Source organism: Aquarana catesbeiana, linkage group LG07 (assembly GCF_042186555.1).
Source record: "Aquarana catesbeiana isolate 2022-GZ linkage group LG07, ASM4218655v1, whole genome shotgun sequence".
In the NCBI taxonomy this organism is placed as follows: domain Eukaryota; kingdom Metazoa; phylum Chordata; class Amphibia; order Anura; family Ranidae; genus Aquarana; species Aquarana catesbeiana.
In genome coordinates this window covers 346,940,874-346,965,473 of record NC_133330.1, presented here as the reverse complement: position 1 = coordinate 346,965,473, position 24,600 = coordinate 346,940,874, and the positions used below count along the sequence as shown (strand labels likewise).

Sequence of the window (24,600 nt, the reverse complement as noted above, 5' to 3'; positions counted from 1 at the left end):
TCACTTCTATACTGACCACCATTGTAAGAGGTCACGTCTTCACTGAACACCATTGTAAGAGGTCACGTCTTCACTGACCACCATTGTAAGAGGTCCCGTCTTCACTTACCACCATTGTAAGAGGTCACTTCTACACTGACCACCATTGTAAGAGGTCACTTCTACACTGACCACCATTGTAAGAGGTCACTTCTACACTGACCACCATTGTAAGAGGTCACTTCTACACTGACCACCATTGTAAGAGGTCACGTCTTCACTGACCACCATTGAAAGAGGTCACTTCTACACTGACCACCATTGTAAGAGGTCACGTTTTCACTGACCACCATTGTAAGAGGTCACTTCTACACTGACCACCATTGTAAGAGGTCACTTCTTCGCTGACCACCATTGTAAGAGGTCACTTCTTCACTGACCACCATTGTAAAAGGTCACTTCTACACTGACCACCATTGTAAGAGGTCACTTCTACACTGACCACCATTGTAAGAGGTCACTTCTACACTGACCATCATTGTAAGAGGTCACGTCTTCACTGACCACCATTGTAAGCGGTCCCGTCTTCACTGACCACCATTGTAAGAGGTCCCGTCTTCACTGACCACCATTGTAAGAGGTCACGTCTTCACTGAACACCATTGTAAGAGGTCACGTCTTCACTGAACACCATTGTAGGAGGTCACGTCTTCACTGAACACCATTGTAAGAGGTCACGTCTTCACTGAACACCATTGTAAGAGGTCACATCTTCACTGAACACCATTGTAAGAGGTCACGTCTTCACTGAACACCATTGTAAGAGGTCACGTCTTCACTGAACACCATTGTAAGAGGTCACTTCTACACTGACCACCATTGTAAGAGGTCACTTCTATACTGACCACCATTGTAAGAGGTCACTTCTATACTGACCACCATTGTAAGAGGTCACTTCTATACTGACCACCATTGTAAGAGGTCACTTCTTCACTGACCACCATTGTAAGAGGTGACTTCTACACTGACCACCATTGTAAGAGGTCACGTCTTCACTGACCACCATTGAAAGAGGTCACTTCTACACTGACCACCATTGTAAGAGGTCACGTTTTCACTGACCACCATTGTAAGAGGTCACTTCTACACTGACCACCATTGTAAGAGGTCACTTCTTCGCTGACCACCATTGTAAGAGGTCACTTCTTCACTGACCACCATTGTAAAAGGTCACTTCTACACTGACCACCATTGTAAGAGGTCACTTCTACACTGACCACCATTGTAAGAGGTCACTTCTACACTGACCATCATTGTAAGAGGTCACGTCTTCACTGACCACCATTGTAAGAGGTCACGTCTTCACTGACCACCATTGTAAGAGGTCACGTCTTCACTGACCGCCATTGTAAGAGGTCACGTCTTCACTGACCGCCATTGTAAGAGGTCACGTCTTCACTGACCACCATTGTAAGAGGTCACTTCTACACTGACCACCATTGTAAGAGGTCACGTCTTCACAGACCACCATTGTAAGAGGTCACTTCTTCACTGACCACCATTGTAAGAGGTCACTTCTACACTGACCACCATTGTAAGAGGTCACTTCTACACTGACCACCATTGTAAGAGGTCACTTCTACACTGACCACCATTGTAAGAGGTCACTTCTTCACTTCTACACTGACCACCATTGTAAGAGGTCATGTCTTCACTGACCATCGTTGTAAGAGGTCACTTCTACACTGACCACCATTGTAAGAGGTCACATCTTCACTGATCACCATTGTAAGAGGTCACTTCTTCACTGACCACCATTGTAAGAGGTCACTTCTACACTGACCACCATTGTAAGAGGTCATGTTTTCACTGACCACGATTGTAAAAGGGTCACGTCTTCACTGACCACCATTGTTAGAGGTCACTTCTTCGCTGACCACAATTGTAAGAGGTCACTTCTTCACTGACCACCATTGTAAAAGGTCACTTCTACACTGACCACCATTGTAAGAGGTCACGTCTTCACCGACCACCATTGTAAGAGGTCACGTCTTCAATGACCACCATTGTAAGAGGTCACTTCTTCACTGACCACCATTGTAAGAGGTCACTTCTTCACTTCTTCACTGACCACCATTGTAAGAGGTCACTTCTTCACTGACCACCATTGTAAGAGGTCACTTCTACACTGACCACCATTGTAAGAGGTCACTTCTACACTGACCACCATTGTAAGAGGTCACTTCTTCAATGACCACCATTGTAAGAGGTCACTTCTTCATTGACCACCATTGTAAGAGGTCACTTCTACACTGACCACCATTGTAAGAGGTCACTTCTACACTGACCACCATTGTAAGAGGTCACTTCTACACTGACCACCATTGTAAGAGGTCACTTCTTCAATGATCACCATTGTAAGAGGTCACATGTTCACTGTCCACCATTGTAAGAGGTCACTTCTTCACTGACCACCATTGTAAGAGGTCACTTCTTCACTGACCACCATTGTAAAAGGTCACTTCTACACTGACCACTATTGTAAGAGGTCACATCTTCACAGACCACCATTGTAAGAGGTCACTTCTTCACAGACCACCATTGTAAGAGGTCACTTCTTCACTGACCACCATTATAATAGGTCACTTCTACACTGACCACCATTGTAAGAGGTCACTTCTTCACTGACCACCATTGTAAGAGGTCACTTCTACACTGACCACCATTGTAAGAGGTCACGTCTTCATTGACCACCATTGTAAGAGGTCACGTCTTCACTGACCACCATTGTAAGAGGTCACTTCTACACTGACCACCATTGTAAGAGGTCACGTCTTCACCGACCACTATTGTAAGAGGTCACGTCTTCAATGACCACCATTGTAAGAGGTCACTTCTTCACTGACCACCATTGTAAGAGGTCACTTCTTTACTGACCACCATTGTAAGAGGTCACTTCTACACTGACCACCATTGTAAGAGGTCACTTCTACACTGACCACCATTGTAAGAGGTCATATCTTCACTGATCACCATTGTAAGAGGTCACTTCTTCACTGACCACCATTGTAAGAGGTCACTTCTTCACTGACCACCATTGTAAGAGGTCACTTCTTCACTGACCACCATTGTAAGAGGTCACTTCTACACTGACCACCATTGTAAGAGGTCATGTCTTCACTGACCACCATTGTAAGAGGTCACGTCTTCACTGACCACCATTGTAAGAGGTCACTTCTACACTGACCACCATTGTAAGAGGTCACTTCTACACTGACCACCATTGTAAGAGGTCACTTCTTCACTGACCACCATTGTAAGAGGTCACTTCTACACTGACCACCATTGTAAGAGGTCACTTCTTCAATGACCACCATTGTAAGAGGTCACTTCTATACTGACCACCATTGTAAGAGGTCACTTCTACACTGACCACCATTGTAAGAGGTCACTTCTACACTGACCACCATTGTAAGAGGTCACTTCTACACTGACCACCATTGTAAGAGGTCACTTCTACACTGACCACCATTGTAAGAGGTCACTTCTACACTGACCACCATTGTAAGAGGTCCCGTCTTCACTGACCACCATTGTAAGAGGTCACTTCTATACTGACCACCATTGTAAGAGGTCACTTCTTCAATGACCACCATTGTAAGAGGTCACATCTTCAATGACCACCATTGTAAGAGGTCACATCTTCACTGACCACCATTGTAAGAGGTCACTTCTACACTGACCACCATTGTAAGAGGTCATTTCTTCACTGACCACCATTGTAAGAGGTCACTTCTACACTGACCACTATTGTAAGAGGTCACTTCTTCAATGACCAACATTGTAAGAGGTCACTTCTTCACTGACCACCATTGTAAGAGGTCACTTCTTTACTGACCACCATTGTAAGAGGTCACGTCTTCACTGACCACCATTGTAAGAGGTCACGTCTTCACTGACCACCATTGTAAGAGGTCACTTCTTCACTGACCACCATTGTAAGAGGTCACTTCTACACTGACCACCATTGTAAGAGGTCACTTCTTCACTGACCACCATTGTAAGAGGTCACTTCTTCACTGACCACCATTGTAAGAGGTCACTTCTTCACTGACCACCATTGTAAGAGGTCACTTCTTCACTGACCACCATTGTAAGAGGTCACGTCTTCACTGACCACCATTGTAAGAGGTCACTTCTTCACTGACCACCATTGTAAGAGGTCACTTCTTCACTGACCACCATTGTAAGAGGTCACTTCTACACTGACCACCATTGTAAGAGGTCACTTCTTCACTGACCACCATTGTAAGAGGTCACTTCTTCACTGACCATGATTGTAAGAGGTCATGTCTTCACTCACTAACCACCACTGAAAGGGTAATTTTTACACCAACAACCATTGAGAGAGGCCACCATACACCTGACACCATAGAGAGGTTCTGAATCTAATAAGCTGGGAGGTCACAAAAAGTTTCATCTTCCAAGACTAGTGGCTCAGGTGGGAATGGCGGGGGAGGTGTGGACTGTCCAGAGGTGACGCCACTTTTTACCATTTCCATAAAACTCGTTTTACAGCCCAAACCAGAACCAGAAGATTTCAGTCATTTCTGTTTAGGGTCACCTGAAAGCAATTATACCTGCAACTGGCAAGATGGAATATTCCACACCCCCCCCATACAAACTCCAAGTGGATACAAATCACCTTTTATCACCAGAGTCCGGCTTCATTCTGTCATTTATTGATAGGATTGTTGTGGGGGAAATAGAAGGTCATGATTTCCCCCGGTGATTTTTAAGCAGTAGCAGCGTGACTGTAAAAAGTATATAAAAGATTGTTACATTGTTTCCTCCGGACATTCTATAATACAGATATCCCCCATCTCTCTTCTCTCTCTCAATTCAATTCAAATAAGCTTTATTGGCAGGACCACATACATGTTAGCATTGCCCAAGCAGTTGAGTTTCTATAAGAAAAAATAAGGGGGGGGGGGGTAATATAGAGGGGAATGGAAGGGGGAGGGGGTAATATAGAGGGGGATGGGCATAAGTCCATGTAAAGGATTTTTAAGTCTTCAGTCTTTCATGTCCCTCTCTTTCTCTCCCTGTAGTGTGGGGGAGATGTGTCTCTGCGGTCCTGTAGTGTGGGGGAGATGTGTCTGTGCGGTCCTGTAGTGCGGGGGAGATGTCTGTGCGGTCCTGTAGTGTGGGGGAGATGTCTGTGCGGTCCTGTAGTGTGGGGGAGATGTGTCTGTGCGGTCCTGTAGTGCGGGGGAGATGTCTGTGCGGTCCTGTAGTGCGGGGGAGATGTCTGTGCGGTCCTGTAGTGCGGGGGAGATGTCTGTGCGGTCCTGTAGTGCGGGGGAGATGTCTGTGCGGTCCTGTAGTGCGGGGGAGATGTCTGTGCGGTCCTGTAGTGCGGGGGAGATGTCTGTGCGGTCCTGTAGTGCGGGGGAGATGTCTGTGCGGTCCTGTAGTGCGGGGGAGATGTCTGTGCGGTCCTGTAGTGCGGGGGAGATGTCTGTGCGGTCCTGTAGTGCGGGGGAGATGTGTCTGTGCGGTCCTGTAGTGCGGGGGAGATGTGTCTGTGCGGTCCTGTAGTGTGGGGAGATGTCTGTGCGGTCCTGTAGTGTGGGGGAGATGTCTGTGCGGTCCTGTAGTGCGGGGGAGATGTCTGTGCGGTCCTGTAGTGCGGGGGAGATGTCTGTGCGGTCCTGTAGTGCGGGGGAGATGTCTGTGCGGTCCTGTAGTGTGGGGGAGATGTCTGTGCGGTCCTGTAGTGTGGGGGAGATGTCTGTGCGGTCCTGTAGTGTGGGGGAGATGTCTGTGCGGTCCTGTAGTGTGGGGGAGATGTCTGTGCGGTCCTGTAGTGCGGGGGAGATGTCTGTGCGGTCCTGTAGTGTGGGGGAGATGTGTCTGTGCGGTCCTGTAGTGCGGGGGAGATGTCTGTGCGGTCCTGTAGTGCGGGGGAGATGTCTGTGCGGTCCTGTAGTGCGGGGGAGATGTGTCTGTGCGGTCCTGTAGTGTGGGGGAGATGTCTGTGCGGTCCTGTAGTGCGGGGGAGATGTCTGTGCGGTCCTGTAGTGCGGGGGAGATGTCTGTGCGGTCCTGTAGTGCGGGGGAGATGTCTGTGCGGTCCTGTAGTGCTGGGGAGATGTCTGTGCGGTCCTGTAGTGCGGGGGAGATGTGTCTGTGCGGTCCTGTAGTGCGGGGGATATGTGTCTGTGCGGTCCTGTAGTGTGGGGGAGATGTCTGTGCGGTCCTGTAGTGTGGGGGAGATGTGTCTGTGCGGTCCTGTAGTGTGGGGGAGATGTGTCTGTGCGGTCCTGTAGTGTGGGGGAGATGTCTGTGCGGTCCTGTAGTGTGGGGGAGATGTCTGTGCGGTCCTGTAGTGTGGGGGAGATGTCTGTGCGGTCCTGTAGTGCGGGGGAGATGTCTGTGCGGTCCTGTAGTGTGGGGGAGATGTCTGTGCGGTCCTGTAGTGCGGGGGAGATGTCTGTGCGGTCCTGTAGTGCGGGGGAGATGTCTGTGCGGTCCTGTAGTGCGGGGGAGATGTCTGTGCGGTCCTGTAGTGCGGGGGAGATGTCTGTGCGGTCCTGTAGTGTGGGGGAGATGTGTCTGTGCGGTCCTGTAGTGTGGGGGAGATGTGTCTGTGCGGTCCTGTAGTGCGGGGGAGATGTCTGTGCGGTCCTGTAGTGCGGGGGAGATGTCTGTGCGGTCCTGTAGTGCGGGGGAGATGTCTGTGCGGTCCTGTAGTGTGGGGGAGATGTCTGTGCGGTCCTGTAGTGCGGGGGAGATGTGTCTGTGCGGTCCTGTAGTGTGGGGGAGATGTGTCTGTGCGGTCCTGTAGTGTGGGGGAGATGTGTCTGTGCGGTCCTGTAGTGTGGGGGAGATGTCTGTGTGGTCCTGTAGTGTGGGGGAGATGTCTGTGCGGTCCTGTAGTGCGGGGGAGATGTCTGTGCGGTCCTGTAGTGTGGGGGAGATGTCTGTGCGGTCCTGTAGTGCGGGGGAGATGTCTGTGCGGTCCTGTAGTGCGGGGAGATGTCTGTGCGGTCCTGTAGTGCGGGGGAGATGTCTGTGCGGTCCTGTAGTGTGGGGGAGATGTCTGTGCGGTCCTGTAGTGTGGGGGAGATGTGTCTGTGCGGTCCTGTAGTGCGGGGGAGATGTCTGTGCGGTCCTGTAGTGCGGGGGAGATGTGTCTGTGCGGTCCTGTAGTGTGGGGGAGATGTCTGTGCGGTCCTGTAGTGCGGGGGAGATGTCTGTGCGGTCCTGTAGTGCGGGGGAGATGTCTGTGCGGTCCTGTAGTGCGGGGGAGATGTCTGTGCGGTCCTGTAGTGCGGGGGAGATGTCTGTGCGGTCCTGTAGTGCGGGGGAGATGTCTGTGCGGTCCTGTAGTGCGGGGGAGATGTCTGTGCGGTCCTGTAGTGCGGGGGAGATGTCTGTGCGGTCCTGTAGTGCGGGGGAGATGTGTCTGTGCGGTCCTGTAGTGTGGGGGAGATGTCTGTGCGGTCCTGTAGTGCGGGGGAGATGTGTCTGTGCGTCCTGTAGTGCGGGGGAGATGTCTGTGCGGTCCTGTAGTGCGGGGGAGATGTCTGTGCGGTCCTGTAGTGCGGGGGAGATGTCTGTGCGGTCCTGTAGTGCGGGGAGAGATGTCTGTGCGGTCCTGTAGTGCGGGGGAGATGTCTGTGCGGTCCTGTAGTGCGGGGGAGATGTCTGTGCGGTCTTGTAGTGCGGGGGAGATGTCTGTGCGGTCCTGTAGTGCGGGGGAGATTTCTGTGCGGTCCTGTAGTGCGGGGGAGATGTCTGTGCGGTCCTGTAGTGCGGGGGAGATGTCTGTGCGGTCCTGTAGTGCGGGGGAGATGTGTCTGTGCGGTCCTGTAGTGCGGGGGAGATGTCTGTGCGGTCCTGTAGTGTGGGGGAGATGTCTGTGCGGTCCTGTAGTGTGGGGAGATGTCTGTGCGGTCCTGTAGTGTGGGGGAGATGTCTGTGCGGTCCTGTAGTGCGGGGGAGATGTCTGTGCGGTCCTGTAGTGCGGGGAGATGTCTGTGTGGTCCTGTAGTGCGGGGGAGATGTCTGTGCGGTCCTGTAGTGCGGGGGAGATGTGTCTGTGCGGTCCTGTAGTGCGGGGGAGATGTCTGTGCGGTCCTGTAGTGGGGGAGATGTCTGTGCGGTCCTGTAGTGTGGGGGAGATGTCTGTGCGGTCCTGTAGTGCGGGGAGATGTGTCTGTGCGGTCCTGTAGTGCGGGGGAGATGTCTGTGCGGTCCTGTAGTGTGGGGGAGATGTCTGTGTGGTCCTGTAGTGCGGGGGAGATGTCTGTGTGGTCCTGTAGTGTGGGGGAGATGTCTGTGCGGTCCTGTAGTGCGGGGGAGATGTCTGTGCGGTCCTGTAGTGAGGGGAGATGTCTGTGCGGTCCTGTAGTGCGGGGAGATGTCTGTGCGGTCCTGTAGTGCGGGGGAGATGTCTGTGCGGTCCTGTAGTGTGGGGGAGATGTCTGTGCGGTCCTGTAGTGCGGGGGAGATTGTCTGTGCGGTCCTGTAGTGCGGGGGAGATGTCTGTGTGGTCCTTAGTGCGGGGGAGATGTCTGTGTGGTCCTGTAGTGTGGGGAGATGTCTGTGCGGTCCTGTAGTGCGGGGGAGATGTGTCTGTGCGGTCCTGTAGTGCGGGGAGATGTCTGTGGGTCCTTAGTGGGGGGAGATGTCTGTGCGGTCCTGTAGTGCGGGGAGCATGTCTGTGCGGTCCTGTAGTGCGGGGGAGATGTCTGTGCGGTCCTGTAGTGCGGGGGAGATGTCTGTGCGGTCCTGTAGTGCGGGGAGATGTCTGTGCGGTCCTGTAGTGCGGGGGAGATGTCTGTGCGGTCCTGTAGTGCGGGGGAGATTGTCTGTGCGGTCCTGTAGTGTGGGGGGAGATGTCTGTGCGGTCCTGTAGTGTCGGGGGAGATGTCTGTGCGGTCCTGTAGTGTGGGGGAGATGTCTGTGGTCCTGGGTCCTGTAGTGAGGGGGAGATGTCTGTGCGGTCCTGTAGTGCCCTGTAGTGCGGGGGAGATGTCTGTGCGGTCCTGTAGTGCGGGGGAGATGTCTGTGCGGTCCTGTAGTGCGGGGGAGATGTCTGTGCGGTCCTGTAGTGTGGGGGAGATGTCTGTGCGGTCCTGTAGTGTGGGGGAGATGTCTGTGCGGTCCTGTAGTGTGGGGGGAGATGTCTGTGCGGTCCTGTAGTGAGGGGGAGATGTCTGTGCGGTCCTGTAGTGCGGGGGAGATGTCTGTGCGGTCCTGTAGTGCGGGGGAGATGTCTGTGCGGTCCTGTAGTGCGGGGGAGATGTCTGTGCGGTCCTGTAGTGTGGGGGAGATGTCTGTGCGGTCCTGTAGTGCGGGGGAGAGATGTCTGTGCGGTCCTGTAGTGCGGGGGAGATGGTCTGTGCGGTCCTGTAGTGCGGGGGAGATGTCTGTGCGGTCCTGTAGTGCGGGGGAGATGTCTGTGCGGTCCTGTAGTGTGGGGGAGATGTCTGTGCGGTCCTGTAGTGCGGGGAGATGTCTGTGCGGTCCTGTAGTGCGGGGGAGATGTCTGTGCGGTCCTGTAGTGCGGGGGAGATGTCTGTGCGGTCCTGTAGTGTGGGGGAGATGTCTGTGCGGTCCTGTAGTGCGGGGGAGATGTGTCTGTGCGGTCCTGTAGTGCGGGGGAGATGTCTGTGCGGTCCTGTAGTGCGGGGGAGATGTCTGTGCGGTCCTGTAGTGCGGGGGAGATGTCTGTGCGGTCCTGTAGTGCGGGGGAGATGTCTGTGCGGTCCTGTAGTGCGGGGGAGATGTCTGTGCGGTCCTGTAGTGCGGGGGAGATGTGTCTGTGCGGTCCTGTAGTGTGGGGGAGATGTCTGTGCGGTCCTGTAGTGCGGGGGAGATGTCTGTGCGGTCCTGTAGTGTGGGGGAGATGTCTGTGCGGTCCTGTAGTGTGGGGGAGATGTCTGTGCGGTCCTGTAGTGTGGGGGAGATGTCTGTGCGGTCCTGTAGTGTGGGGGAGATGTCTGTGCGGTCCTGTAGTGTGGGGGAGATGTGTCTGTGCGGTCCTGTAGTGAGGGGGAGATGTCTGTGCGGTCCTGTAGTGCGGGGGAGATGTCTGTGCGGTCCTGTAGTGCGGGGGAGATGTCTGTGCGGTCCTGTAGTGCGGGGGAGATGTCTGTGCGGTCCTGTAGTGCGGGGGAGATGTCTGTGCGGTCCTGTAGTGCGGGGGAGATGTGTCTGTGCGGTCCTGTAGTGCGGGGGAGATGTCTGTGCGGTCCTGTAGTGTGGGGGAGATGTGTCTGTGCGGTCCTGTAGTGTGGGGGAGATGTCTGTGCGGTCCTGTAGTGCGGGGGAGAGATGTCTGTGCGGTCCTGTAGTGCGGGGGAGATGTGTCTGTGCGGTCCTGTAGTGCGGGGGAGATGTCTGTGCGGTCCTGTAGTGCGGGGGAGATGTCTGTGCGGTCCTGTAGTGTGGGGGAGATGTCTGTGCGGTCCTGTAGTGCGGGGGAGATGTCTGTGCGGTCCTGTAGTGCGGGGGAGATGTGTCTGTGCGGTCCTGTAGTGCGGGGGAGATGTCTGTGCGGTCCTGTAGTGTGGGGGAGATGTCTGTGCGGTCCTGTAGTGCGGGGGAGATGTCTGTGCGGTCCTGTAGTGCGGGGGAGATGTGTCTGTGCGGTCCTGTAGTGCGGGGGGGAGATGTCTGTGCGGTCCTGTAGTGCGGGGGAGATGTCTGTGCGGTCCTGTAGTGCGGGGGAGATGTGTCTGTGCGGTCCTGTAGTGCGGGGGAGATGTCTGTGCGGTCCTGTAGTGTGGGGGAGATGTCTGTGCGGTCCTGTAGTGTGGGGGAGATGTCTGTGCGGTCCTGTAGTGCGGGGGAGATGTCTGTGCGGTCCTGTAGTGTGGGGGAGATGTCTGTGCGGTCCTGTAGTGCGGGGGAGATGTCTGTGCGGTCCTGTAGTGTGGGGGAGATGTCTGTGCGGTCCTGTAGTGCGGGGGAGATGTCTGTGCGGTCCTGTAGTGCGGGGGAGATGTCTGTGCGGTCCTGTAGTGCGGGGGAGATGTCTGTGCGGTCCTGTAGTGTGGGGGAGATGTCTGTGCGGTCCTGTAGTGCGGGGGAGATGTCTGTGCGGTCCTGTAGTGTGGGGGAGATGTCTGTGCGGTCCTGTAGTGCGGGGGAGATGTCTGTGCGGTCCTGTAGTGCGGGGGAGATGTCTGTGCGGTCCTGTAGTGCGGGGGAGATGTCTGTGCGGTCCTGTAGTGCGGGGGAGATGTCTGTGCGGTCCTGTAGTGCGGGGGGAGATGTCTGTGCGGTCCTGTAGTGCGGGGGAGATGTCTGTGCGGTCCTGTAGTGCGGGGGAGATGTCTGTGCGGTCCTGTAGTGCGGGGGAGATGTGTCTGTGCGGTCCTGTAGTGTGGGGGAGATGTCTGTGCGGTCCTGTAGTGCGGGGGAGATGTCTGTGCGGTCCTGTAGTGCGGGGGAGATGTCTGTGCGGTCCTGTAGTGCGGGGGAGATGTCTGTGCGGTCCTGTAGTGCGGGGGAGATGACCTCGGGGTATTTCTTGTATTTCAGTGATGTCTCCTTTGTGGTGGGGGAGGAGCGGCAGGTGATCCACGCTCATCGCTGTATCCTGGCGTGCCGATGTCCCGTCTTCCAGAAGATGTTCAGCCACCAGCTGCAGACCGCGCTGTCCCCACAGGTCCCCTTTGTTCTGGCTGACACCACGCCCGCCGTCTTCCTGGCTGTCATAGAATTTATCTACACCAACAACGTGACCCTCACCCGCCGCATTGTGAGTACCAAACATTCCACATGTGAGAGGAGGAGGAGCAACAAATGATGGCCCGAGACCAATGTGAAATGTTTATCAAATAAAATACACCCAACGCGTTTCGGCATAAGGCCTTCAGGACCTTGACTTGTGGTTTGTAATTGATTATAGATTGATTAGTGATGAGGGGTCGTCATATCTACATGGAAATGGAAGCGGACGGCTAACATACATGAAGGAGAGACTTTTCTCCTGAAACGCGTCGACTGTGTTTTATTCAATAAATATTTCATAGCTATTTCAGGTCTGATCATATGTACCATATAACATCTGAAGTGTGATCTGCTCCCCTCCCCCTAATCTTCACCCCCCCATCTTCACCCCCCATCTTCACCACCCCCCATCTTCACCACAACCTCATCTTCACCCCCCCACCCCCCATCTTCACCCCCCCATCTTCACCCCCCCATCTTCACCACCCCCTCATCTTCACCCCCCCTCATCTTCATCACCACCTCATCTTCACCCCCCCATCTTCACCACCCCCTCATCTTCACCCCCCCTCATCTTCATCACCACTTCATCTTCACCCCCCCCATCTTCACCACCCCCTCATCTTCACCCCCCCTCATCTCATCACCACCTCATCTTCACCCCCCCTCATCTTCATCACCACTTCATCTTCACCCCCCCCATCTTCACCACCCCCTCATCTTCACCCCCCCTCATCTTCATCACCACCTCATCTTCACCCCCCATCTTCACCACCCCCCCATCTTCACCACCACCTCATCTTCACCCCCCCACCCCCCAACTTCACCCCCCCATCTTCACCACCCCCTCATCTTCACCCCCCATCTTCACCACCCCCTCATCTTCACCCCCCCTCATCTTCACCACCCTCCCATCTTCACCACCCTCCCATCTTCACCCCCCCATCTTCACCCCCTCATCTTCACCCCCCCCTCATCTTCACCCCCATCTCACCACCCCCTCATCTTCACCCCCCCTCATCTTCATCACCACCTCATCTTCACCCCCCCATCTTCACCACCCCCTCATCTTCACCCCCCCCTCATCTTCACCCCCCATCTTCACCACCCCCTCATCTTCACCCCCCTCATCTTCATCACCACCTCATCTTCACCCCCCATCTTCACCACCCCCTCATCTTCACCCCCCTCATCTTCACCCCCCCTCATCTTCACCACCCTCCCATCTTCACCCCCCCATCTTCACCACCCCCATCTTCACCACCCATCTTCACCACCCATCTTCACCACCCCCATCTTCACCCCCCATCTTCACCACCCCCTCATCTTCACCACCCTCCCATCTTACCCCCCATCTTCACCCCCCATCTTCACCACCCCCCATCTTCACCACCCCCTCATCTTCACCCCCCATCTTCACCACCCCCTCATCTTCACCCCCCCTCATCTTCACCACCCCCTCATCTTCCCCCCCCTCATCTTCACCACCCTCCCATCTTACCCCCCATCTTCACCCCCCCATCTTCACCCCTCCATCTTCACCACCCCCTCATCTTCACCCCCCCCATCTTCACCCCTCCATCTTCACCACCCCCCATCTTCACCCCCCATCTTCACCACCCCCTCATCTTCACCCCCCCCTCATCTTCACCACCCTCCCATCTTACCCCCCATCTTCACCCCCCCATCTTCACCCCCCCATCTTCACCCCCCTCATCTTCACCCCCCCTCATCTTCACCACCCTCCCATCTTCACCACCCTCCCATCTTCACCACCCCCCATCTTCACCACCCCCCTCATCTTCACCCCCCCTCATCTTCACCCCCCCTCATCTTCACCACCCCCCCATCTTCACCCCCCCATCTTCACCACCCCCATCTTCACCACCCCCATCTTCACCACCCATCTTCACCCCCCATCTTCACCACCCCATCTTCACCACCCCCATCTTCACCCCCCATCTTCACCACCCCCTCATCTTCACCCCCCATCTTCACCACCCCCTCATCTTCACCCCCCATCTTCACCACCCCCTCATCTTCACCCCCCCTCATCTTCACCACCCCCTCATCTTCACCCCCCCTCATCTAAACCACCCTCCCATCTTACCCCCCATCTTCACCCCCCCCATCTTCACCCCTCCATCTTCACCACCCCCCATCTTCACCACCCCCCATCTTCACCCCCCATCTTCACCACCCCCCCATCTTCACCACCCCCCATCTTCACCCCCCATCTTCACCACCCCCTCATCTTCACCCCCCCCCTCATCTTCACCACCCTCCCATCTTACCCCGCATCTTCACCCCCCCATCTTCACCCCCCCATCTTCACCCCCCTCATCTTCACCCCCCCATCTTCACCACCCCTCCTCCACTCCTCTGCAAACATAGGGCTTATTTGTTTTCCTTTTTTTACCTTTTTGTTTAGTAAATTATCTGGCCCCGCCTCCTCTTTCACCTCATTGGCCAAGTCCTCCTGGGATATAAGCATCACATACCTCACAAGGAGGAGGGGGAGGGGGTGGGCATAGCGGCACATCATTGGGAGGTCAGCTGACGGAAGAGGATCTCCGCTGGATCCGCCGGGGGGGGAGGAGTACCTGAAGAACTCAGCACCGGGGGAGGGGGGAGATCCACCTTTCCGTTTTCCTGACTTACCTTATTTGGTGATGTCATCACTGGGTCTCTGTGATTCTCTATGCAATGCAGGTAGATCAGGGCTGGTGGGAGGGGCTCGCAGGGGGCTGTACATAGATTCATCCCAACCCCCGACCTCAGTACTCCTCTCAGTCATAATGCAAGCAGTGGGAGGAGTTATGCAAATATCAAAACACTTTGATGGGTGTCAGTCTGTAGAAATGGGTGTTCCTAGGCAGGCTGTATTTGCATACAGACCGCCCACATAAGACACTGAGCCTCCATGATTGGAAGAACCGAAATCCAATGAATGAAAGGGGTGGGGCCAAGAACAATCAAGTTGGAGAGGAAAGTGCTAAATGATGTTGGACGTTCTCCAGTCAGGAAATGGGGCGGGGCTCTATCTGACTTGCTGCCGCTTCTAATGAATATTGTGAGAAGCTCACAGTGTGCAGTGAAATCAGGCAAAGCCGTTTCAGTCCAGCGGAGGAGCCGATACACCTGTGCAAGACTGAAGGGGGAGGAGCCGCTACACCTGTGCAAGACTGAAGGGGGAGGAGCCGCTACACCTGTGCAAGACTGAAGGGGGAGGAGCCGCTACACCTGTGCAAGACTGAAGGGGGAGGAGCCGCTACACCTGTGCAAGACTGAAGGGGGAGGAGCCGCCTCACCTGTGCAAGACTGAAGGGGAGGAGCCGCCTCACCTGTGCAAGACTGAAGGGGAGGAGCCGCCTCACCTGTGCAAGACTGAAGGGGAGGAGCCGCTACACATGTGCAAGACTGAAGGGGAGGAGCCGCTACACCTGTGCAAGACTGAAGGGGAGGGGCAGGGGAGGAGTCAGCTCCCCTGAGATGTAGGTGACAGGTACTCTTTCATGCTCCAGTCAGATGTAAAACAGATTGAAACATTTGTATTTATTTTTTGGCTGGACTGTAGAAAGAAACGCCCCCGTCCTCCAAGCTCCGCCCACTGCTGTTTGGAGTTGCAGAGAATCATGTGATGAGAAGCTGCAGTCCTGTTGGGATGTACAGAGGAGAACCCCGGGAACCTGGCAGCCGCAGATGATGTATATTATGGGAAGCGGAGATGACTCCCAGAATTCCACACAGCACAGTACCGGCGTTCCCGAATGGTCCCCCCATGTCTCTGATTGGCTGTCCCTGTATGGTCCCCCATGTCTCTGATTGGTGTTCCTGTTCCTGGGTGGTCTCCCCATGTCTCTGATTGGTGTTCCTGTTCCTGGGTGGTCTCCCCATGTCTCTGATTGGTGTTCCTGTTCCTGGATGGTCCCCCCATGTCTCTGATTGGTGTTCCTGTTCCTGGATGGTCCCCCCATGTCTCTGATTGGTGTTCTTGTTCCTGGGTGGTCTCCCCATGTCTCTGATTGGTGTTCCTGTTCCCGGATGGTCCCCCACGTCTCTGATTGGTGTTCCCTGATGGTCTCCCCATGTCTCTGATTGGTGTTCCTGTTCCCGGATAATCCCCCCATGTCTCTGATTGGTGTTCTTGTTCCCGGATGGTCTCCCCATGTCTCTGATTGGTGTTCCTGTTCCCGGATGGTCCCCCACGTCTCTGATTGGTGTTCCCTGATGGTCTCCCCATGTCTCTGATTGGTGTTCCTGTTCCCGGATAATCCCCCCATGTCTCTGATTGGTGTTCTTGTTCCCGGATGGTCTCCCCATGTCTCTGATTGGTGTTCCTGTTCCCGGATGGTCCCCCCATGTCTCTGATTGGTGTTCTTGTTCCCGGATGGTCTCCCCATGTCTCTGATTGGTGTTCCTGTTCCCGGATGGTCCCCCATGTCTCTGATTGGTGTTCCTGTTCCCGGATGGTCTCCCCATGTCTCTGATTGGTGTTCCTGTTCCCGGATGGTCCCCCCATGTCTCTGATTGGTGTTCCTGTTCACGGATGGTCTCCCCATGTCTCTGATTGGTGTTCCTGTTCCCGGATGGTCTCCCCATGTCTCTGATTGGTGTTCCTGTTCCCGGATGGTCTCCCCATGTCTCTGATTGGTGTTCCTGTTCCTGGATGGTCTCCCCATGTCTCTGATTGGTGTTCCTGTTCCCGGATGGTCTCCCCATGTCTCTGATTGGTGTTCCTGTTCCCGGATGTTCTCCCGATGTCTCTGATTGGTGTTCCTGTTCCCGGATGGTCTCCCCATGTCTCTGATTGGTGTTCCTGTTCCCGGATGGTCCCCCCATGTCTCTGATTGGTGTTCCTGTTCCTGGATGGTCCCCCACGTCTCTGATTGGTGTTCCTGTTTCCGGATGGTCTCCCCATGTCTCTGATTGGTGTTCCTGTTCCTGGATGGTCCCCCCATGTCTCTGATTGGTGTTCCTGTTCCCAGATGGTCCCCCCATGTCTCTGATTGGTGTTCCTGTTCCCGGATGGTCTCCCCATGTCTCTGATTGGTGTTCCTGTTCCCGGATGGTCTCCCCATGTCTCTGATTGGTGTTCCTGTTCCTGGATGGTCCCCCCATGTCTCTGATTGGTGTTCCTGTTCCCGGATGGTCCCCCCATGTCTCTGATTGGTGTTCCTGTTCCCGGATGGTCTCCCTATGTCTCTGATTGGTGTTCCTGGTTCTGGATGGTCTCCCCATGTCTCTGATTGTCTCTGATTGGTGTTCCTGTTCCCGGATGGTCCCCCCATGTCTCTGATTGGTGTTCCTGTTCCTGGATGGTCTCCCCATGTCTCTGATTGGTGTTCCTGGTTCTGGATGGTCTCCCCATGTCTCTGATTGGTGTTCCTGTTCCCGGATGTCCCTCCATGTCTCTGATTGGGGTTCCTGTTCCCGGATGGTCTCCCGATGTCTCTGATTGGTGTTCCTGTTCCCGGATGGTCTCCCCATGTCTCTGATTGGTGTTCCTGTTCCCGGATGGTCTCCCCATGTCTCTGATTGGTGTTCCTGTTCCCGGATGGTCTCCCCATGTCTCTGATTGGCTGTTCCTGTTCCCGGATGGTCCCCCCATGTCTCTGATTGGTGTTCCTGTTCCTGGATGGTCTCCCCATGTCTCTGATTGGTGTTCCTGGTTCTGGATGGTCTCCCCATGTCTCTGATTGGTGTTCCTGTTCCCGGATGTCCCTCCATGTCTCTGATTGGTGTTCCTGTTCCCGGATGGTCTCCCCATGTCTCTGATTGGTGTTCCTGTTCCCGGATGGTCTCCCGATGTCTCTGATTGGTGTTCCTGTTCCCGGATGGTCTCCCCATGTCTCTGATTGGCTGTTCCTGTTCCCGGATGGTCCCCCCATGTCTCTGATTGGTGTTCCTGTTCCCGGATGGTCTCCCCATGTCTCTGATTGGTGTTCCTGTTCCCGGATGGTCTCCCCATGTCTCTGATTGGTGTTCCTGTTCCCGGATGGTCTCCCCATGTCTCTGATTGGTGTTCCTGTTCCCGGATGGTCTCCCCATGTCTCTGATTGGTGTTACTGTTCCTGGATGGTCTCCCCATGTCTCTGATTGGTGTTCCTGTTCCCGGATGGTCTCCCCATGTCTCCGGTGTTCCTGTTCCCGGATGGTCTCCCCATGTCTCTGATTGGCTGTTCCTTTTCCCGGATGGTCCCCCCATGTCTCTGATTGGTGTTCCTGTTCCCGGATGGTCTCCCCATGTCTCTGATTGGTGTTCCTGTTCCTGGATGGTCCCCCCATGTCTCTGATTGGTGTTCCTGTTCCCGGATGGTCTCCCCATGTCTCTGATTGGTGTTCCTGTTCCTGCATGGTCCCCCATGTCTCTGATTGGTGTTCCCGGATGGTCCCCCATGTCTCTGATTGGTGTTCCTGTTTCCGGATGGTCTCCCCATGTCTCTGATTGGTGTTCCTGTTCCCAGATGGTCTCCCCATGTCTCTGATTGGTGTTCCTGTTCCCGGATGGTCCCCCCATGTCTCTGATTGGTGTTCCTGTTCCCGGATGGTCCCCCATGTCTCTGATTGGTGTTCCCGGATGGTCTCCCCATGTCTCTGATTGGTGTTCCTGTTCCCGGATGGTCCCCCCATGTGTCTGATTGGTGTTCTTGTTCCCGGATGGTCTCCCCATGTCTCTGATTGGTGTTACTGTTCCCGGATGGTCCCCCCATGTCTCTGATTGGTGTTCTTGTTCCCGGATGGTCTCCCCATGTCTCTGATTGGTGTTCCTGTTCCCGGATGGTCCCCCCATGTCTCTGATTGGTGTTCCTGTTCCCTGATGGTCTCCCCATGTCTCTGATTGGTGTTCCTGTTCCCGGATGGTCCCCCATGTCTCTGATTGGTGTTCCTGTTCCCGGATGGTCCCCCATGTCTCTGATTGGTGTTCCTGTTCCCTGATGGTCTCCCCATGTCTCTGATTGGTGTTCCTGTTCCCGGATGGTCCCCCATGTCTCTGATTGGTGTTCCTGTTCCCGGATGGTCCCCCATGTCTCTGATTGGTGTTCCCGGATGGTCCCCCATGTCTCTGATTGGTGTTCCTGTTCCCGGATGGTCCCCCCATGTCTCTGATTGGTGTTCCTGTTCCTGGATGGTCTCCCCATGTCTCTGATTGGTGTTCCTGTTCCCGGATGGTCCCCCCATGTCTCTGATTGGTGTTCCTGTTCCCGGATGGTCTCCCGATGTCTCTGATTGGTGTTCCTGTTCCCGGATGGTCTCCCCATGTCTCTGATTGGTGTTCCTGTTCCCGGATGGTCTCCCCATGTCTCTGATTGGTGTTCCTGTTCCCGGATGGTCTCCCGATGTCTCTGATTGGTGTTCCTGTTCCCGGATGGTCTCCCCATGTCTCTGATTGGCTGTTCCTGTTCCCGGATGGTCCCCCCATGTCTCTGATTGGTGTTCCTGTTCCCGGATGGTCCCCCCATGTCTCTGATTGGTGTTCCTGTTCCCGGATGGTCCCCCCATGTCTCTGATTGGTGTTCCTGTTCCCGGATGGTCTCCCGATGTCTCTGATTGGTGTTCCTGTTCCCGGATAGTCTCCCCATGTCTCTGATTGGTGTTCCTGTTCCCGGATGGTCTCCCCATGTCTCTGATTGGTGTTCCTTTTCCCGGATGGTCTCCCGATGTCTCTGATTGGTGTTCCTGTTCCCGGATGGTCTCCCCATGTCTCTGATTGGCTGTTCCTGTTCCCGGATGGTCCCCCCATGTCTCTGATTGGTGTTCCTGTTCCCGGATGGTCCCCCATGTCTCTGATTGGTGTTCCCGGATGGTCTCCCCATGTCTCTGATTGGTGTTCCTGTTCCCGGATGGTCCCCCCATGTGTCTGATTGGTGTTCTTGTTCCCGGATGGTCTCCCCATGTCTCTGATTGGTGTTCCTGTTCCCGGATGGTCCCCCCATGTCTCTGATTGGTGTTCTTGTTCCCGGATGGTCTCCCCATGTCTCTGATTGGTGTTCCTGTTCCCGGATGGTCCCCCCATGTCTCTGATTGGTGTTCCTGTTCCCTGATGGTCTCCCCATGTCTCTGATTGGTGTTCCTGTTCCCGGATGGTCCCCCATGTCTCTGATTGGTGTTCCTGTTCCCGGATGGTCCCCCATGTCTCTGATTGGTGTTCCTGTTCCCTGATGGTCTCCCCATGTCTCTGATTGGTGTTCCTGTTCCCGGATGGTCCCCCATGTCTCTGATTGGTGTTCCTGTTCCCGGATGGTCCCCCATGTCTCTGATTGGTGTTCCCGGATGGTCCCCCATGTCTCTGATTGGTGTTCCTGTTCCCGGATGGTCCCCCCATGTCTCTGATTGGTGTTCCTGTTCCTGGATGGTCTCCCCATGTCTCTGATTGGTGTTCCTGTTCCCGGATGGTCCCCCCATGTCTCTGATTGGTGTTCCTGTTCCCGGATGGTCTCCCTATGTCTCTGATTGGTGTTCCTGTTCCCGGATAGTCTCCCCATGTCTCTGATTGGTGTTCCTGTTCCCGGATGGTCTCCCCATGTCTCTGATTGGTGTTCCTGTTCCCGGATGGTCTCCCGATGTCTCTGATTGGTGTTCCTGTTCCCGGATGGTCTCCCCATGTCTCTGATTGGCTGTTCCTGTTCCCGGATGGTCCCCCCATGTCTCTGATTGGTGTTCCTGTTCCCGGATGGTCCCCCCATGTCTCTGATTGGTGTTCCTGTTCCTGGATGGTCCCCCATGTCTCTGATTGGTGTTCCCGGATGGTCCCCCCATGTCTCTGATTGGTGTTCCTGTTCCCGGATGGTCTCCCCATGTCTCTGATTGGTGTTCCTGTTTCCGGATGGTCTCCCCATGTCTCTGATTGGTGTTCCCGGATGGTCTCCCCATGTCTATGATTGGTGTTCCTGTTCCCGGATGGTCTCCCCATGTCTCTGATTGGTGTTCCTGTTCCTGGATGGTCTCCCCATGTCTCTGATTGGTGTTCCTGTTCCTTGATGGTCCCCCCATGTCTCTGATTGGTGTTCCCGGATGGTCCCCCCATGTCTCTGATTGGTGTTCCCGGATGGTCCCCCCATGTCTCTGATTGGTGTTCCCGGATGGTCTCCCCATGTCTCTGATTGGTGTTCCTGGTTCTGGATGGTCTCCCCATGTCTCTGATTGGTGTTCCTGTTCCTGGATGGTCCCCCCATGTCTCTGATTGGTGTTCCTGTTCCCGTATGGTCTCCCCATGTCTCTAATTGGTGTTCCCGGATGGTCTCCCCATGTCTCTGATTGGTGTTCCTGGTTCTGGATGGTCTCCCCATGTCTCTGATTGGTGTTCCTGTTCCCGGATGGTCCCCCCATGTCTCTGATTGGTGTTCCTGTTCCTGGATGGTCTCCCCATGTCTCTGATTGGTGTTCCTGGTTCTGGATGGTCTCCCCATGTCTCTGATTGGTGTTTCTGTTCCCGGATGTCCCTCCATGTCTCTGATTGGTGTTCCTGTTCCCGGATGGTCTCCCGATGTCTCTGATTGGTGTTCCTGTTCCCGGATGGTCTCCCCATGTCTCTGATTGGCTGTTCCTGTTCCCGGATGGTCCCCCCATGTCTCTGATTGGTGTTCCTGTTCCCGGATGGTCTCCCCATGTCTCTGATTGGTGTTCCTGTTCCCGGATGGTCCCCCCATGTCTCTGATTGGTGTTCCTGTTCCCGGATGGTCTCCCCATGTCTCTGATTGGTGTTCCTGTTCCTTGATGGTCCCCCCATGTCTCTGATTGGTGTTCCTGTTCCCGGATGGTCCCTCATGTCTCTGATTGGTGTTCCTGTTCCCGGATGGTCTCCCCATGTCTCCGGTGTTCCTGTTCCCGGATGGTCTCCCCATGTCTCTGATTGGCTGTTCCTTTTCCCAGATGGTCCCCCCATGTCTCTGATTGGTGTTCCTGTTCCCGGATGGTCTCCCCATGTCTCTGATTGGTGTTCCTGTTCCTGGATGGTCCCCCCATGTCTCTGATTGGTGTTCCTGTTCCCGAATGGTCTCCCCATATCTCTGATTGGTGTTCCTGTTCCTGGATGGTCCCCCATGTCTCTGATTGGTGTTCCCGGATGGTCCCCCATGTCTCTGATTGGTGTTCCTGTTCCCGGATGGTCTCCCCATGTCTCTGATTGGTGTTCCTGTTCCCGGATGGTCTCCCCATGTCTCTGATTGGTGTTCCTGTTCCCGGATGGTCCCCCCATGTCTCTGATTGGTGTTCCTGGTTCTGGATGGTCTCCCCATGTCTCTGATTGGTGTTCCTGTTCCCGGATGTCCCTCCATGTCTCTGATTGGTGTTCCTGTTCCCGGATTGTCTCCCCATGTCTCTGATTGGTGTTCCTGTTCCTGGATGGTCTCCCCATGTCTCTGATTGGTGTTCCTGTTCCCGGATGTCCCTCCATATCTCTGATTGGTGTTCCTGTTCCCGGATGGTCTCCCCATGTCTCTGATTGGCTGTTCCTGTTCCCGGATGGTCCCCCCATGTCTCTGATTGGTGTTCCTGTTCCCGGATGGTCTCCCCATGTCTCTGATTGGTGTTCCTGTTCCCGGATGGTCCCCCCATGTCTCTGATTGGTGTTCCTGTTCCCGGATGGTCTCCCCATGTCTCTGATTGGTGTTCCTGTTCCCGGATGGTCCCCCCATGTCTCTGATTGGTGTTCCTGTTCCTGGATGGTCCCCCATGTCTCTGATTGGTGTTCCCGGATGGTCCCCCATGTCTCTGATTGGTGTTCCTGTTTCCGGATGGTCTCCCCATGTCTATGATTGGTGTTCCTGTTCCCGGATGGTCTCCCCATGTCTCTGATTGGTGTTCCTGTTCCTGGATGGTCTCCCCATGTCTCTGATTGGTGTTCCTGTTCCTTGATGGTCCCCCCATGTCTCTGATTGGTGTTCCCGGATGGTCCCCCCATGTCTCTGATTGGTGTTCCCGGATGGTCTCCCCATGTCTCTGATTGGTGTTCCTGGTTCTGGATGGTCTCCCCATGTCTCTGATTGGTGTTCCTGTTCCCGGATGGTCCCCCCATGTCTCTGATTGGTGTTCCTGTTCCTGGATGGTCTCCCCATGTCTCTGATTGGTGTTCCTGGTTCTGGATGGTCTCCCCATGTCTCTGATTGGTGTTTCTGTTCCCAGATGTCCCTCCATGTCTGTGATTGGTGTTCCTGTTCCCGGATGGTCTCCCGATGTTTCTGATTGGTGTTCCTGTTCTCGGATGGTCTCCCCATGTCTCTGATTGGCTGTTCCTGTTCCCGGATGGTCCCCCCATGTCTCTGATTGGTGTTCCTGTTCCCGGATGGTCTCCCCATGTCTCTGATTGGTGTTCCTGTTCCCGGATGGTCCCCCCATGTCTCTGATTGGTGTTCCTGTTCCCGGATGGTCTCCCCATGTCTCTGATTGGTGTTCCTGTTCCTTGATGGTCCCCCCATGTCTCTGATTGGTGTTCCTGTTCCCGGATGGTCCCTCATGTCTCTGATTGGTGTTCCTGTTCCCGGATGGTCTCCCCATGTCTCCGGTGTTCCTGTTCCCGGATGGTCTCCCCATGTCTCTGATTGGCTGTTCCTTTTCCCGGATGGTCCCCCCATGTCTCTGATTGGCTGTTCCTTTTCCCGGATGGTCTCCCCATGTCTCTGATTGGCTGTTCCTTTTCCCGGATGGTCTCCCCATGTCTCTGATTGGTGTTCCTGTTCCTGGATGGTCCCCCCATGTCTCTGATTGGTGTTCCTGTTCCCGGATGGTCTCCCCATGTCTCTGATTGGTGTTCCTGTTCCTGGATGGTCCCCCCATGTCTCTGATTGGTGTTCCTGTTCCCGGATGGTCTCCCCATGTCTCTGATTGGTGTTCCTGTTCCTGGATGGTCCCCCCATGTCTCTGATTGGTGTTCCTGTTCCTGGATGGTCTCCCCATGTCTCTGATTGGTGTTCCTGTTCCTGGATGGTCCCCCCATGTCTCTGATTGGTGTTCCTGTTCCCGGATGGTCTCCCCATATCTCTGATTGGTGTTCCTGTTCCTGGATGGTCCCCCATGTCTCTGATTGGTGTTCCCGGATGGTCCCCCATGTCTCTGATTGGTGTTCCTGTTCCCGGATGGTCTCCCCATGTCTCTGATTGGTGTTCCTGTTCCCGGATGGTCTCCCCATGTCTCTGATTGGTGTTCCTGTTCCCGGATGGTCTCCCCATGTCTCTGATTGGTGTTCCTGTTCCCGGATGGTCCCCCCATGTCTCTGATTGGTGTTCCTGGTTCTGGATGGTCTCCCCATGTCTCTGATTGGTGTTCTTGTTCCCAGATGTCCCTCCATGTCTCTGATTGGTGTTCCTGTTCCCGGATTGTCTCCCCATGTCTCTGATTGGTGTTCCTGTTCCTGGATGGTCTCCCCATGTCTCTGATTGGTGTTCCTGTTCCCGGATGTCCCTCCATGTCTCTGATTGGTGTTCCTGTTCCCGGATTGTCTCCCCATGTCTCTGATTGGTGTTCCTGTTCCTGGATGGTCTCCCCATGTCTCTGATTGGTGTTCCTGTTCCCGGATTGTCTCCCCATGTCTCTGATTGGTGTTCCTGTTCCTGGATGGTCTCCCCATGTCTCTGATTGGTGTTCCTGTTCCTGGATGGTCTCCCATGTCTCTGATTGGTGTTCCTGTTCCCGGATGTCCCTCCATGTCTCTGATTGGTGTTCCTGTTCCCGGATTGTCTCCCCATGTCTCTGATTGGTGTTCCTGTTCCTGGATGGTCTCCCCATGTCTCTGATTGGTGTTCCTGTTCCTGGATGGTCTCCCCATGTCTCTGATTGGTGTTCCTGTTCCTGGATGTCCCTCCATGTCTCTGATTGGTGTTCCTGTTCCCGGATGGTCCCCCCATGTCTCTGATTGGTGTTCCTGTTCCTGGA

The 24,600-nt window shown here is 54.8% G+C and overlaps 1 protein-coding gene across 3 annotated transcripts in view; it reads left to right on the top strand.

The window, feature by feature from the left end:
- The window catches only part of BTBD19 (BTB domain containing 19), a 150,981-nt gene that overhangs the window by 22,482 nt on the left and 103,899 nt on the right, over positions 1 to 24,600 (top strand). For all 3 annotated transcript variants that reach the window (XM_073594011.1, XM_073594010.1, XM_073594009.1), the window contains exon 2: positions 11,539 to 11,758. In XM_073594011.1, coding sequence (XP_073450112.1) covers positions 11,627 to 11,758 — 132 coding nt within the window. In that variant the 5' untranslated portion in view covers positions 11,539 to 11,626. The remainder of the gene's footprint in view (positions 1 to 11,538; positions 11,759 to 24,600) is intronic.